Source organism: Agrilus planipennis, unplaced genomic scaffold (assembly GCF_000699045.2).
Source record: "Agrilus planipennis isolate EAB-ADULT unplaced genomic scaffold, Apla_2.0 scaffold51, whole genome shotgun sequence".
NCBI classification, from domain to species: Eukaryota; Metazoa; Arthropoda; class Insecta; order Coleoptera; family Buprestidae; genus Agrilus; species Agrilus planipennis.
Window position 1 is genome coordinate 1,412,942 of NW_020438915.1, and position 15,745 is coordinate 1,428,686.

At 31.6% G+C, this 15,745-nt stretch overlaps 2 protein-coding genes across 3 annotated transcripts in view; both read right to left on the bottom strand.

Annotated features, from left to right (window-relative positions):
* Positions 1-327: 327 nt before the first annotated feature.
* Positions 328-15,745, bottom strand: part of LOC108733046 — a gene marked incomplete at its 5' end in the record, with an annotated part of 24,499 nt that continues 9,081 nt past the window's right edge. The window contains 6 exons of the mRNA XM_025973602.1: positions 328-1,709; positions 2,194-3,593; positions 4,074-4,802; positions 7,628-7,688; positions 8,838-9,126; positions 9,646-9,810. Of these exons, the coding sequence (XP_025829387.1) occupies positions 378-1,709; positions 2,194-3,593; positions 4,074-4,802; positions 7,628-7,688; positions 8,838-9,126; positions 9,646-9,810 (3,976 nt within the window). The remainder of the gene's footprint in view (positions 1,710-2,193; positions 3,594-4,073; positions 4,803-7,627; positions 7,689-8,837; positions 9,127-9,645; positions 9,811-15,745) is intronic.
* LOC108733049 (cordon-bleu protein-like 1) overlaps positions 8,682-15,745 on the bottom strand; it is a 74,735-nt gene continuing 67,671 nt past the window's right edge. For both annotated transcript variants that reach the window (XM_018464079.1, XM_018464078.1), the window contains 2 exons: positions 9,646-9,810; positions 8,682-9,126 (listed from right to left, as the gene is read on the bottom strand). In XM_018464079.1, the coding sequence (XP_018319581.1) occupies positions 8,697-9,126; positions 9,646-9,752 (537 nt within the window). In that variant the 5' untranslated portion in view covers positions 9,753-9,810 and the 3' untranslated portion in view covers positions 8,682-8,696. The remainder of the gene's footprint in view (positions 9,127-9,645; positions 9,811-15,745) is intronic.

A 15,745-nucleotide genomic window follows, 5' to 3' on the forward strand; every position in this document is an offset into this window, starting at 1 on the left:
TTTGGACTAGTATGAAGAATAACAATTATTACTTTTGAACTTAAAAAATAAAAACGATCTAAAAATATTAAGCAAAAGTAAATATTATGTTGGACATAATATATATATATTTTTTAAGACATACGTGTTAGCAATTACGTAAACATTTATGTACATCACTTACTTTTAATTGAGCTTTAGTAATTAACGTATACGATTAATGTTATCATTACAGGGAAAAAAATTGTTACTGTGTACGTATTATACAAATTATGTACATAAAAAATGCTAGTAATATTATGTGTAGGTACAATAACAAAAATAACAAAAATAAAAAATAAAGACTAACACGTTTCAGTACTTTTTATTAATTACTTATGCATTTTTTAATATTATTTTTAGGCCCTTACATGTCTAAGGTTTTTCTTACCCCCAAACGTTCTTATCGCGTCCAGCAACTCGGCCCGGGAGTCCCCGCTACTTTCCAGGCTCGTGGGGGTTGACTTCTTAGTAAGACTAGTAATTTTCGGGAGCTGAGGCGGTGGTGGGGGCGGAACTGTTGAAATTCTTATTTCGGCCTTCCCATTGTAAACTTGCCTGTTTCCAAAATCGCTTTCTGAATGTCTGTGAGTGGCGACAGGAGCAGTGTTATGGGGAAAATTAGTCGTTTTTCTCAAAACAACATCCCCAAATATTGTGTGTCTCTTGTTTACGTTAGCATTCGAAGAAGAATTTTCTTCTTTCGGTTGAATATACGTTTGAGACGAACGAAAGCTGGCGGTCTTGTTAGGTTTGGGTTCCACAGGAGGCGGATTGACTTCTGATGGCTGTCGAAAGCCAATAACTGTCGGAGCCTGTCGAGCAGGTCCAAAGCTATTTATCCTCGTAACAGGTTTGACGAAGGGCTGATTGGAACCAACGTAGAAAGTGCTCCTCTTGTTTTTGAGTTGATTCAGTTCGTTCAGAGTCTCAGAACTCTGGTATATATCTGAGTATTTATCATTTCCAATCGGTTCTGACTGTGAATTATTCACCAATTGTATGTCCTTCTTGAGTTCAACCGATCTCACTATGGGCACCCTGGATATATCGAATGATGAGTCGAAGGCTATCGAATGTGGTCTAGGAGCTTTCTCGTTGACATTTCCCAAAGGCTTCCTACTGTTGTAGTTTATAAAAGTGTTTGAAACGTTCCTGTTGTATCTGGGTTTGTTCAGACCTTGATCTTCAGCCTCTGAGGATCTTAATCTTGACGAAACTTCAGTTTCGTTAACCTTGATATTTACACCCCTGTTATATTGATCTCCATACTGTTGTCTTTGAACTTTGAACGTGGATTCTGGTGTTTGGACGTTTGAAAAACGTGAAATAGAATTATTATTACTCGCGTTCTTCAACGAATTTATGTTGTTTTTGTTATTGACGATGTAATCGGTGTCTTCTTTAAGACTTATTTGCGTTTTAGGTCTTTCTGACCAAGTGCTTAAACATATCGAGGGTGGACCTTGGTATGAGTAAGCCTTTTTTGGTTCTTTGGGAGGTTCTGGTTTTGGAGTTTGAGTATCTATTTGATGATTTTGACGAATTGGTTGAGCTTCAGTGTGCTCTGGGAGTGTTTGTACTGTTACAGGACGCTGATTGTCCTTGTTGGAAGATTCTGGTTTGTTTTGGGTCCGATCGTTCCAATGTTCATTCGAAAGATTAAGTTTGTTTTGTATTACTCTCATCACCTAGAAAGAAGTGGACAACGTTTAATATTTTAATAGTTTTCCACTGAAAATTGAGAAAAAGTTTTTACATTTTCCTTGACAATAAATAGATTTAAATTTTTTTTGGACCCTATAGAAACCTCACTCTATGAATAATATTTTCGTAATGTTTTATTGCATGAATGCATTCATTGCTCATTGTCTTTATAGCACTGTTAAAACCTCCACCTGTTTATTATTATTGACGTAAAAAAATAAAGAAACTATAATTTTCATTATCCTGTAATAACTCTTTTACAATATCTTTTATGAAACGTTCTTCTTTAGTGAAGATAATAAGTGAATTATAAAACTCAAAAAAAATTAATTAGCAGATAGTTGAAGCTCATAAAATTTTGCAACGATTGTTATTGTTAAAAACGACGACACATAACCACACCAATTAATAGTGAAATTATAATAAATAATCATTAAAACGTGAATAATAAGAAAAGTATGCACTTACCTCAAGACTTTGCAAGCCGGACACATCATATAAACTGTTGGCTCTCAACAACTGTCCATTTTCACCCTCTTCCTTTTGGTCCTCCTTATATCTATTCAATGCCACCTGAGACTTGGACCTTTTAACAGGATTACTCGGTTTTCTAAAGTACCTGTTATTGTTATTGGTACCACGATTGCTAATATTATTTGTTGTGAACGATTCTGACCGCAAGATACCATTAGAAAGATCGTTAGACTTTTTAAATTGATGTTTCACCTCTGGCTCTTGAATATTTTCTGGTTTAACCAAAACACTGGACGTGTCAGTTGTGTCCTTTTGGTTTTCATTTCCTTCTAACAGATTATTTTTCTTCGTTATACTTAATTCTGTGTTACTATGGATGCTGTCGTCTTCAAAGATATTAATTTTCTTTTTTGGATTATCGTAGGTGGTTATTTTAAAGTTTGGCAAATTGGCATCGATTTGGGGTTGTTTCTTTTCGAATTGAGACTGAAAATTTTTGTGTGCTTCTTCTCTATTTGCATCTGAATCGGAATCACAGGCCATCTTCAGACTTGTGGTTAGTTCCCTGTTGTACACCAAAGACTTTCGCTTTTCTAGGTTTTCCAATGACAATTTATTGTAAATTTGTTTTTCGTCTTCGCTTTGCACACTTGTGGCATCACTCATTTGTGAGATGTCGTGTGTTTTCGAAGCTTTTTCAAATAATTCGGACTGACTAACGATCGAATCGATCGTTTTAGAACCGTCTAGAGTTATGGTATCGTAATTTGTTGCATCGGCCAGACTAGAAGAGCAATCATCCCTAAACGCGGAGGGTGGTGGTGGCAACTGATACTGCCAATCGATGTCTAATTCGGATTCTATAGGATTTACATTTACGTTGTCAAAAGTGTCCGGAAGTAGAAATTCGGATGGTGGATTTGGGATAATCAACTCTTCAAGTTTTTCGACTAGTTCCGGCATAGTAGGTGACTTTGTCTCATTTCGATTGGTCTCTACCTGATCATTTTTGATTTCCAAAGTGGACTGAGGATGTTTGGATTCAACTACAGTGGGTTTAAATTCGACTTCGTGGACTTTTTGTACTTGACTATCAGACTGTGTAGCTGTATCTTTCGTTAATATTACATGATTTTCTGGTTTCAACTGTTTATTTTCAACAATTGTTTCCTTTTCGATAGACTGTATTGTATTTATTGTTTTATTACTTTTAATTTCTGAATTATTCGTTTCGTCTAAGTTAGATTTGGTTATTTTGGCAACAGATTTGTTTTCTTTGGGTGCATATTCAGTATTATTGATTTCGATTTTCTTAGGGGAAGGTTCATCAGGAGTTTGTACGGATTCAATACTTCCCACGGATGTCTGTCTTTTATTATATGATGCAATTGATTCTGCAATAAACAAAACGTACCAATAAGAAATATTATCGTAGTATTAAGTATTGATCGGTAACGAACCAACTTTTAAACTGGAAGGGTTGAATAACTACGAATTTTTTTTAAATGATATTTACTTTAAAAATGCTTGTTTTTAGTTTCATCTTCAATTGCTAAAAGCCTTTAGAAGATTTCTAATCACACTGTATATATTTTCATTTTTTTCAAAAATGTTATGTATACAAGAGTGATTAGTGATTCCAAAAGTAATGAGACAGTTTTTACTAATTACCCCATACGGAAAAGGTACTAAGGTAATAGAAAAAAGTAAACACACTACCTACGAACAGTGTAAAGTAATAATTGAAAATGAAAAATCATGCGTGAAAAGATGAGGAAAAAATGAAAATAACAATTTTCAATTTTGTTACTTTCATTTTCCTTTTTCTGGTGAAATTGTTGAATGATTTGTTAGTATTAATACAAGAAACATGCCTGTATCACTAGCATTGCCAACAACCCAGTTAGTGTGCTGTAAGCTGTTACATTCAGCCACCGAGGAAATATCATCCAAATCTTCGAAGTTTTTCCATTTTTTCATATTCGAAGCGTAACCGGGAACTATTTCATTCGACAAGCTGGTTAAAGAAAGATTTTCCCTTATATTGGATTTGGATTCCAAGTCGTGTATTCCACATAATTCGTCCAAAATTCGCTTGGACCTTTTCGAATTCTTGGACACAGATTCCTTAAACATTTCGATGTCCAAATCGTCTATGGAATCATAATCGTTTACGCAATCCAATTGATTTATGGCTTCTGCCAATTTTGAGTTCAGTGAACTTGTGTCTGAGGTGCTACAAAGAGACAATTTATCGTAGGTCGGCGAATTATTGTTTTCTACGTCTATTTCGACAGAAAACAACGAAGCTCCTATCTTGAAACCACTTTTACGTCCCAAAGACACCTTTCTATTTGTACGAGTGGACGTGATTGTTTCTTCAGTTTCTTTATCTTCATGTTTTTCTTGACGGGTCACAGTTATTGTTTCACTTCTAATAGGATCCAAATTTGTCTCTTTTTTGGCATGAATAACATCGACCTTACTTTCTTCGCCGGAATTTGTGTGAACAAAGTCGTTGGTACCTTTTCTAGATCGAGGCAATGGTTTTACGACTACTTCGTCTGATAAATTTCTACTTCTTGGGGTGGGTTTAGGTGATTCTAGCATGCAAAAAAATGAAGCATACGGTTAGGAAAAAGGTGCCATTATTGTTAAGTTTTTTATACCAGAAAGCAAGCATCGGTAAGTAAAATTATAAGAGAAGTATTTAATAAAATAAAGACCTCGAGCAATGATTTTCTAACAACAGTTCTATTACTAGCTAAAAGACGAAACAGGAAACAAATGAGTAATCCCATTTTTTATGATAAGAAATATTATTATCAGATCTTCAATCAGACTTTTTTACATAGTAAAGAGAAGCCCCAAACAGATTACTTTTATTAAACACCAAATATAATAAGATACAATATGGATTTGGAAAACTACAGAATGAAAAATGAACATGTCTGAACATGGATAGCTAATAGGAAAATAAGTAAATAGTAATTTAGTACAATTGCTAATTGTGGATACGCAGAAAAAAAAAATTACAAATAATCCGCCTGGTTATTATTTTTAAATAAATTTAACGTTTTATTAATTTCCGAACGTATGTCGTTTTTAACACTTTTCACCCTTTTATTCGTACACTCTTCGTTATTTGGTTGTTCCCAATTAATATTTTGACTAGCAGTAAATTTTCGATTGGGAAAATTTCTTGTTGAAGCTAGTTTTCGTTTTCCAAATTTTTTGTTTGAATTACTCTCAAAAATTCTTTCTTCGTTTGGGGGTAAATCATATAGCTCTTTAAAAGTACTTTTCTTATCAGGAGTGGCGTCATTTTCTGTTGATTCTACCCTTTTAGTTTTTGTAGAATTACCACCAGAAAAGGAAAAAACATTTTTATTAAAAAATTTTGAACAGGGCGATTTATTCGTACTTTTACCTTTTTGATCAAATTCATTATCGTCTTGTTCATTACTATCTCGAGAATTTTTTGTTTTGGGAGACTTATTTTTTTCGTTTTTATTCTTACGCTTCAAATCACTACTACCACTTACCTTTGAAGACCTTTCCGAAAAGTAAGAAATGGTTTTGCTAAAAAAATTAAATGTTGATGCCTTTGCAGATGTGTTTTCGTTACCGCCCCTTTTACTGTTAGCATTTATTTGGTCTTCGACATCATCACAAGCAATCTCAATATCCTCATCATCTTTACATAATTTAATAGAGTTACTATGACTAATTTTTGGAGAATCCCGTTTTTGAGAATTATTTTTTGACTTAAAATTTGTTTCGGATTTTGTAGAATTGTCGTTAAAATATGACACCGCCTTATTAAGAAAACTTGAAGATGGTTTCTTATTTTTAACTTTAATTTCTTTTGTTTCAATTTCATCACAATCATCCTGAATATCATCTGTAAAATCTTCTACACAAATAATTTCGTCATCTCCCTCCTCGTCATTATTTAAATCAGTACTACAATAGTTACTAATTAACTCTGTTCTTTCTGGTAACTGGCTACTTAGATGTTCATTAATTATATGTTTATTACACTCAATTTCTACATTCACTTTTCTATCACTTACCTTGTCCGTTTTGCTTTGTACAATCTCATCAGGAAAAGTTGAAACAGTTTCATTAGTATTGTTAATTGGACTATTTGTGGTTTTATTATTCAAATTACGATTTACTTCCTTAACTTTCAACAAATTATTATTTGAATTTAAATTTGAACATTTGCTACTACTATCAGTCGTCATTTTTTTTTCTGAAGCTTCACCCCTAGTTTCCCCTATTGATTTTTTGGTAAAATTGTGTCCCTTTTTCAAATTTAGATCGCTTGCATCTTTTGTGCTACAAATACTGTCGCAATCATCATCGTCACTACATGAAAGATTATAATTTAAATAATCGCCTGAATTATCAACAACTATTTGTTTTTTTGATAAAGGATAAGCAATAGAATTAAAGTCTTGGCCAGAATTTTTATCTAAAACATTTTTGTAATTTGTCTGTTTTTGATTAGCTTCGTTTGTAATCGAACCATCATCAGAAATATGTGATATTTTATTGGAAATTGTCTCTGTAGACATACTTATATCAACTTCTTCATTTATACACTCATTGAGGACTACAGACTCATCACTGTCATTTTCTAAACTTAAATTCAAATGATTATGCGATTCATTATAATTTACTGCTTCATTTTTTGTAATTTCTTCTTCAGAAGTTGAATTCAAAATATTTACATCTGTATTACTGACATGTATCTGTTTCTTTAGGGGTTTATATATACATTCGCTCGACGAATAGAATAATTTGTCGAGCGTTTTCTCATCTGGAAAACAATTGTTGCTATTGATATCACCATAAGGTTTTATATCAAGAAAATTTCGGTCATACAAGTTACCATTGTCGATATTATTATTATTAAATTTAGAATCCGAATGTAAACTGATCACTTCCGCACTTAAAATGCTTTCGGGGTAATCGACGTCTACATTTGAAGAATAGTATTCTTCAAAATCGTCTTTGGGATCTTTCTTGGATTTTTGTGTTGCCGAATTTGGTGATAAAATAATCGGATTTGTCGTCTTTTTTCGGAAACTGAAATTTCTTATTTCTTTTAAACATTCGTTGAACCGCTCGCGGTATAAATGATGAGCATCGTGTGACGATTTTGGAATAAAATTAGTCACCTTCAAATGAGGAACATTTTTCGAGTTAATTTTTGTCTCCTTGGAACATTTTAAACTTGTTCCATCCGCAACTTTATCAAATTGCTTGATATTTTTTAACGGTTTTGATTCTCCAATAAAAGTACTTGATACATCTTTAAAATTTTCGGAAATTATTTTACAACAACTACTAGTTTCTGTATTTTTATTAGTAAAAGGCGATTGGTGTTCTTTATTATTGTATGTTGGTTCTAGCTTACCTGATTTATCTACGAAAGTAGGACTAGCAATTACAGGACTAGNTTTGGGATAAGTTAAGTACTACTGATAACAGATAAAACGTTGCATAATTTCAGAAAAAATATTAAATTGTGAGTATTTTTCAATTTTCAATCACATCGCAATCGTACGTATCTTGCTTATTCTGATTCCGATTTAAAATTGGTTTCAACTTTTAAAAAGAGCAAACCTCTTTGCATAGAATGCTTTAATCATTATTTTTTTTACAACTGTAGTTCTTAAACACTCGAAAAAAGCTCGCGGAAGTTTTTAATTTTCCGAGCTTTCCTATACACACCGCTTTCACAACGCTTTAGCTTTCCTATTTAAAATGGAAATTAAAATCAGTTTGAAACACTTAAAAGAAGAACATTTTGAAAACACAGTGTGTTGAACAATTAATTAATTTTCTGATGTTCCAAAAAGGCTCCCAAATTTTTTTTAATATTCTTCACTTTCTTGACTACAGATTCCGATCAGAAATACTGTAGCTCACTTATTTCCATTCTGATTTAAAATACTAAAGAGGGAAGACGTTTTTATGCAGAAAATCTCCTCAAATCTTTCAAAAAATGTATATGGATCTAGGAGTATTTTCTTCTTTTTCATAACAACAGACTTCACTTTACGATGGTGTAGTTCGCTTATTTTGAGTCAAACTTATAATCACTTTATATGGTCAGTACGAGAAGTTTTTTTCTGTTTAAAAAAGAAATTTCCCAAATTTGAAATCAATGCTTTGAACTGCAGTGAAGTCAAGTCATTACTCTTTACTTTTAAATTAACTGTAAAAATATGTGACTTTTTTCGAAATAATTTACATTTTTAAACACGTTTACAATTTTTTCTTTTGAACGTGATTGTAAAGTGAATTAACTTATCAGAATTTTGCAATGTACACAAAGTAATAAAAAATTACTGATTAAACAATATCTAACAACTTATTGTTTCTTCAACCATCACGAACATGAACCATAACCAGTAGGTACGAATTAGCGAGCCGAAATTCGGGAATTAAAGAAGGGTTTAAAACCTCAAGCAACACCAATTTTATTTTCTTCTATAAATCTCTGGGTGTTTAGGAAATAATAAACAATTACCTGGATGTCGTAGCTCATATTTTCTCATATCCAAATTCTTCTCATCACACACGGTCTTCAGTATGTTCTCCAAGAAGACGTGCTGACTCACCCTAATAACGTACAACTGGTTTCTGGGCAGATGAACTTGCAACCGAAACGTGCTTTCGAACGGTTGATAACCGGGTGGTAAATTTTTTGGAATAGATACAGGTTTGTTTTTTGCGATCACTTTTATGTGCTGGGTGTCCAGAGCACCTATTGGTGTATTGGGTTTGTACGGAAGAACTTTGTCACTCCTTTCAGATGACGGAGCCATCTCAAGCGCTTGAATGATGTGGTTAGAAAGCTGGAGCTGATGGGCAGATGTTATGTGGACGAGCAGGTCCATCATTGGAGTACTGGAAACAAAGAAGGAACTGTTCAACCCTGAATTAAGTATTCCACAATCAAAAGTAAGAAAGCTTTGGAAAATTTGAAACACTAGGTGGAATTTGTAGGAATGGTACCTATAGTCTAAAAACTAGGCGCTGGTTGGTTCCAAATTGATTATTAACTAAGACCTTAAAGTTTTCCACAAATATTTGACACCCTCTTATTTTTTTTTTTTTAACAAGTATAACTTAAATAGTAGTACTTTATTAATTTATTAAAAAGTTTAACTCATTTCAAAACTTCGAATATTCCAACAATGCTTTTGAGTAGATATTTTCAATTTTCTGATTTCCCAATAACAAATTCACTTTATAACATATAAGCGGTTTATCGTAAATCTAATTTAAAATCTGTTTTGACTAGCCGAAAGAGCAAGTTATTCCATATAGAACCCTTTCTTTAGGATTCGGTTTCCCAGTAAATAAAATTTAGGAAAATGTAAAATTAGAACTGAAATTGATTATTTGTTTTAAGTCATTACTGACCTTCTTTCCACTGACATCTTGACAGATCTGTTAGTGGGCAAGTGCACTATCAGATCCATCGCTCCAGCTAGCATATCTGGTGGAGTGTCCTCAGTGATATGCATCATCGTCGTGTTTTCCGAACTGTAGGTGATGCAGTTCTTACCGCTGCCTCCTCCAGGCCTCCTGTAATAAACAAATACAAAATCAATAAACTACCCGTCTTAAAGACAGTACAACTGTAGGGATAGATGTGCAAGGGCAAAAGATTAGTATGCTTATATTTGCAGATGATATAACAAGGATATAGCAAGGAGGACCTAGAGATAGCTTTAAATAAAATGAAAGCGGTACTGACAGATCAGTACTGTATGAAAATAAATAAAAGTAAAACGAAAATACTGGTAGGTAAGGGAAGAAAAAGTAGGGAAAGAGCGAATATAAAGATAGGAAAAGAAAAATTAGAAGAAGTGGCTGATTATAGGCATCTACGAAGTCAAAAAAGTCAGGACGGAAGGAGTACTAGGGATATAAAGCAGAGGATAGCGCAGGGTCGTGTCGCCTTTAATAAAAAGAAGTCACTTCTATGCTCGCGAATGGTTAATTTAGAAATTCGAAAAGGTTGTTGAATGTGTATGTTTGGAACACTGCATTGTACGGGTGCGAAACATGGATAGTAGGCACGGCGGAAAAGAAAAGATTAGAAGCGNTTCTAAAACAATTTCACAGAAACACATTAACGTCCGAAAATATTAAACGACTGTGGAATTTTCCAGTTTGTTACGTATGGGAAAACACGGTCTGCAGAAGAACAACTAAATGACTGCTAGCGCAATCGACGACCGTGTTACGGAGAGCTTTTGAACTAAAACGTGCAGTTACCAACAAATTTAAAATAACAACGCAATATGAGTCAACTACATCTAACAAATATAAAATTCGCATTAATTTATAACAAAAACTAACTTCTCATTTCTTCTCTTCTATGGAGTATTCGATTATAGGTAATGGTAATGCTTTGAGTTGCATCAAAATTACGGTACAGTGCATAGGAGAAGACTACTTTACATGATAAAAATTTTACATCAGAATGTTCACTTTTAGCAATTAATCGATAATATGACATGACAACAACCACTGAAAAAAACTACTCAGAAATAGAAATGTAGTGTTACTTATTAAATTACAGAAAATAATATTCAAACAATGTAAGAAAAAGCGCACGTAAACTTTAGAGGAGATGAAAATGAGTAAAGAAGTCCTAACAGCTGTTAATCATTTTACATTTTCTTTGTGTGATATTACCAAACAAGGAAAGTGTAAGTTTATAATATTTAAAAAATCATTTATGTGCTAATTTTGATACACAAACATTACTTCCTATTTATATTAAACCGAAAGGAATATTTTGTTGTCGATCGTCAGACCGTTCAAGGATTCGAGGATAGAGAGAGAAAGTATTCGGAGAATAGAGGACAGATTTACGCTCGGAAATGCTCTAGTTTATTATAATTTTTAAATTATTAAAATAGACTATTATCAACTAGAATAGCAGAGTTTTCAAACAATAAGAACCATTGAAATTGTTATGGAAAACCTTTGAAATTTTACATTATAATTACATGATCAACAAAAAGGGTTTATATTTTCTTTGTGTGATATTACCATACAAAGAAAGTGTAAATTTCAAAAATCATATATGTACTAATTTTGATAGACAAACATTTATTTTAAAAGCAGAGAAATATTTTGTTCTCGATCGTCGGACCGTTCAAGGATTCGAGGATAGAGAGAGAAAGTATTCGGAGAATAGTGGACAGATTTACGCTCGGAAATGCTCTAGTTTATTATAATTTTTAAATTATTAAAATAGACTATTATCAACTAGAATAGCAGAGTTTTCAAACAATAAGAACCATTGAAATTGTTATGGAAAACCTTTGAAATTTTACATTATAATTACATGATCAACAAAAAGGGTTTATATTTTCTTTGTGTGATATTACCATACAAAGAAAGTGTAAATTTCAAAAATCATATATGTACTAATTTTGATAGACAAACATTTATTTTAAAAGCAGAGAAATATTTTGTTCTCGATCGTCGGACCGTTCAAGGATTCGAGGATAGAGAGAGAAAGTATTCGGAGAATAGTGGACAGATTTACGCTCGGAAATGCTCTAGTTTATTATAATTTTTAAATTATTAAAATAGACTATTATCAACTAGAGTAGCAGAGTTTTCAAACAATAAGAAGCATTGAAATTGTGATGGAAAACCTTTGAAATTTCCNTTACGACTACTTCGTCTGATAAATTTCTACTTCTTGGGGTGGGTTTAGGTGATTCTAGCATGCAAAAAAATGAAGCATACGGTTAGGAAAAAGGTGCCATTATTGTTAAGTTTTTTATACCAGAAAGCAAGCATCGGTAAGTAAAATTATAAAAGAAGTATTTAATAAAATAAAGACCTCGAGCAATGATTTTCTAACAACAGTTCTATTACTAGCTAAAAGACGAAACAGGAAACAAATGAGTAATCCCATTTTTTATGATAAGAAATATTATTATCAGATCTTCAATCAGACTTTTTTACATAGTAAAGAGAAGCCCCAAACAGATTACTTTTATTAAACACCAAATATAATAAGATACAATATGGATTTGGAAAACTACAGAATGAAAAATGAACATGTCTGAACATGGATAGCTAATAGGAAAATAAGTAAATAGTAATTTAGTACAATTGCTAATTGTGGATACGCAGAAAAAAAAAATTACAAATAATCCGCCTGGTTATTATTTTTAAATAAATTTAACGTTTTATTAATTTCCGAACGTATGTCGTTTTTAACACTTTTCACCCTTTTATTCGTACACTCTTCGTTATTTGGTTGTTCCCAATTAATATTTTGACTAGCAGTAAATTTTCGATTGGGAAAATTTCTTGTTGAAGCTAGTTTTCGTTTTCCAAATTTTTTGTTTGAATTACTCTCAAAAATTCTTTCTTCGTTTGGGGGTAAATCATATAGCTCTTTAAAAGTACTTTTCTTATCAGGAGTGGCGTCATTTTCTGTTGATTCTACCCTTTTAGTTTTTGTAGAATTACCACCAGAAAAGGAAAAAACATTTTTATTAAAAAATTTTGAACAGGGCGATTTATTCGTACTTTTACCTTTTTGATCAAATTCATTATCGTCTTGTTCATTACTATCTCGAGAATTTTTTGTTTTGGGAGACTTATTTTTTTCGTTTTTATTCTTACGCTTCAAATCACTACTACCACTTACCTTTGAAGACCTTTCCGAAAAGTAAGAAATGGTTTTGCTAAAAAAATTAAATGTTGATGCCTTTGCAGATGTGTTTTCGTTACCGCCCCTTTTACTGTTAGCATTTATTTGGTCTTCGACATCATCACAAGCAATCTCAATATCCTCATCATCTTTACATAATTTAATAGAGTTACTATGACTAATTTTTGGAGAATCCCGTTTTTGAGAATTATTTTTTGACTTAAAATTTGTTTCGGATTTTGTAGAATTGTCGTTAAAATATGACACCGCCTTATTAAGAAAACTTGAAGATGGTTTCTTATTTTTAACTTTAATTTCTTTTGTTTCAATTTCATCACAATCATCCTGAATATCATCTGTAAAATCTTCTACACAAATAATTTCGTCATCTCCCTCCTCGTCATTATTTAAATCAGTACTACAATAGTTACTAATTAACTCTGTTCTTTCTGGTAACTGGCTACTTAGATGTTCATTAATTATATGTTTATTACACTCAATTTCTACATTCACTTTTCTATCACTTACCTTGTCCGTTTTGCTTTGTACAATCTCATCAGGAAAAGTTGAAACAGTTTCATTAGTATTGTTAATTGGACTATTTGTGGTTTTTTTATTCAAATTACGATTTACTTCCTTAACTTTCAACAAATTATTATTTGAATTTAAATTTGAACATTTGCTACTACTATCAGTCGTCATTTTTTTTTCTGAAGCTTCACCCCTAGTTTCCCCTATTGATTTTTTGGTAAAATTGTGTCCCTTTTTCAAATTTAGATCGCTTCCTTTGGTCCCTTAGAAGACTTTTTGTTTTTACATGAATATATAATAAAATATACCTTAACAACTGCTTCACCATTTTCACTACAAACGAAGAATATAATTTTCCGTAATTAAAAAAAAAATATTGTAATTTACCTTTTAACGAAAACATTACTCATTTTTACTTTCAGTTAAAAATCAATAACAAAATATACTTTAGCGTACAACGAAAAGAAAAAATTATATTCATCACTTGTCCAGTGAAATATTTGGAGATGATGAAAAAAAAGGAGTATTTGGACTAGTATGAAGAATAACAATTATTACTTTTGAACTTAAAAAATAAAAACGATCTAAAAATATTAAGCAAAAGTAAATATTATGTTGGACATAATATATATATATTTTTTAAGACATACGTGTTAGCAAACGTAAACATTTATGTACATCACTTACTTTTAATTGAGCTTTAGTAATTAACGTATACGATTAATGCACGTAAAATTTAAAGGATATGGAAATTATTCAGGAAATTCGAAATGCTGTCAATTATGAATGAAGGGACGTAGAATTTTATGGTAACAACCGTGCTTTAAAAGCTGTTAATTATGAAAAATGGTACGTAGAATTATATGGTGACAACGGTGCTTTAGTACAGTTCCAAATAACAATTGCACATTAAACAAACTATTGAAATGGTTTTATACATGGGTAGCACTTTCCCATTTGATAATAAAAAATACTATATTTGCTAACATATTTTCTAATGAGTACCATTTCTTTGTTCATTTCACTACAGATAAACTATTATCATATGGAATGATACAATATCTAGACAGTGAAAGGTTATAAGCTAATAATAATTTATGTTATAGCTATTTGTTACTGCACAATTCCATTGAATTTTGAATTTATAAATGCATCTAGTTTACATATATCAACAAACAATTAGACAAAGAAATTTTACAGCGGAAAGGTGTAAAAAATCGCATATTAAATTTAAAGAAAATTTATAAAAGAAAGGAAGGAAATATCTCTTGAGGATTGTACTTTAATTTTTTGTATAATAGTTTATAATAATTTGGAAAAATTGGCATCTTATTAAAGAATGTTTGATCTCTGATTATGACTAATGTATACTGCAGAACTATTTATTGATAATTACCTATAAAAGGGGATGAATACTGTTTCAAATTGGCAGACTGTGTTTGTTTGTTATATTAAAAGAAGCTCTGTAAAAAAACTCACCGAATAAAATTATGGAAACATAAAAGCTTGCTGCAGTTTTGATTAATCCGTACACACTGATAGTATTTTGGAAATCATGTCGGCAAACAATCGTCTATTTTTCACAAAAACATACTAATTACGAGGTAATTACTCATTTAACGAACCACGATTTACTGAGGAACACAATGTACTAATTGGCATGAGAAGACTACTAGCGCAATCGATGGGTATGCTACGGAGAGCTTTTGAACTAAACCTTACATTTACAATTTTAAAATAATAATATTTATAAATTTACGTTACTTTATAACAATAATTCCCAGAATGGATAAGTTCTCGGTAATTCATTGTGTATTTTGAATTGCGTTTACTATTATTACTTTTTACATAATCCTATCACTAATGTGTAGTACGAAAAATTCGATTGTTTAATAGGATAAAGTTGTGATTTCATATTTCAGATAACTTTTAGTAAAAAAATATAAGCGTATACAAGGTGACCGATATATGTGATCACAAGAAAGGCTATTCAGATAAAGACAAACAGATACATGTACATGTAACGTGTACATTGTAACTGAATTGAATGTTTTTAACATTTATCAATAAAACGAAATGAATGCTAGAAAATACGTTATTAACGAAAAAAATAAAATTAATAAATTGATGTTTCAAATATTATTACTATTGCAAACATAAAAAAAGCAATTTATTTAGTTATTCGGAAAATACGTAGAAACATCTACGTTACACAAATATGTTATCTTTGAATTTATGAGTAGCTATTGTGTTATTATCTCTAATTTTAGGTTTTGTCTTATACATTTTTTTGTCACC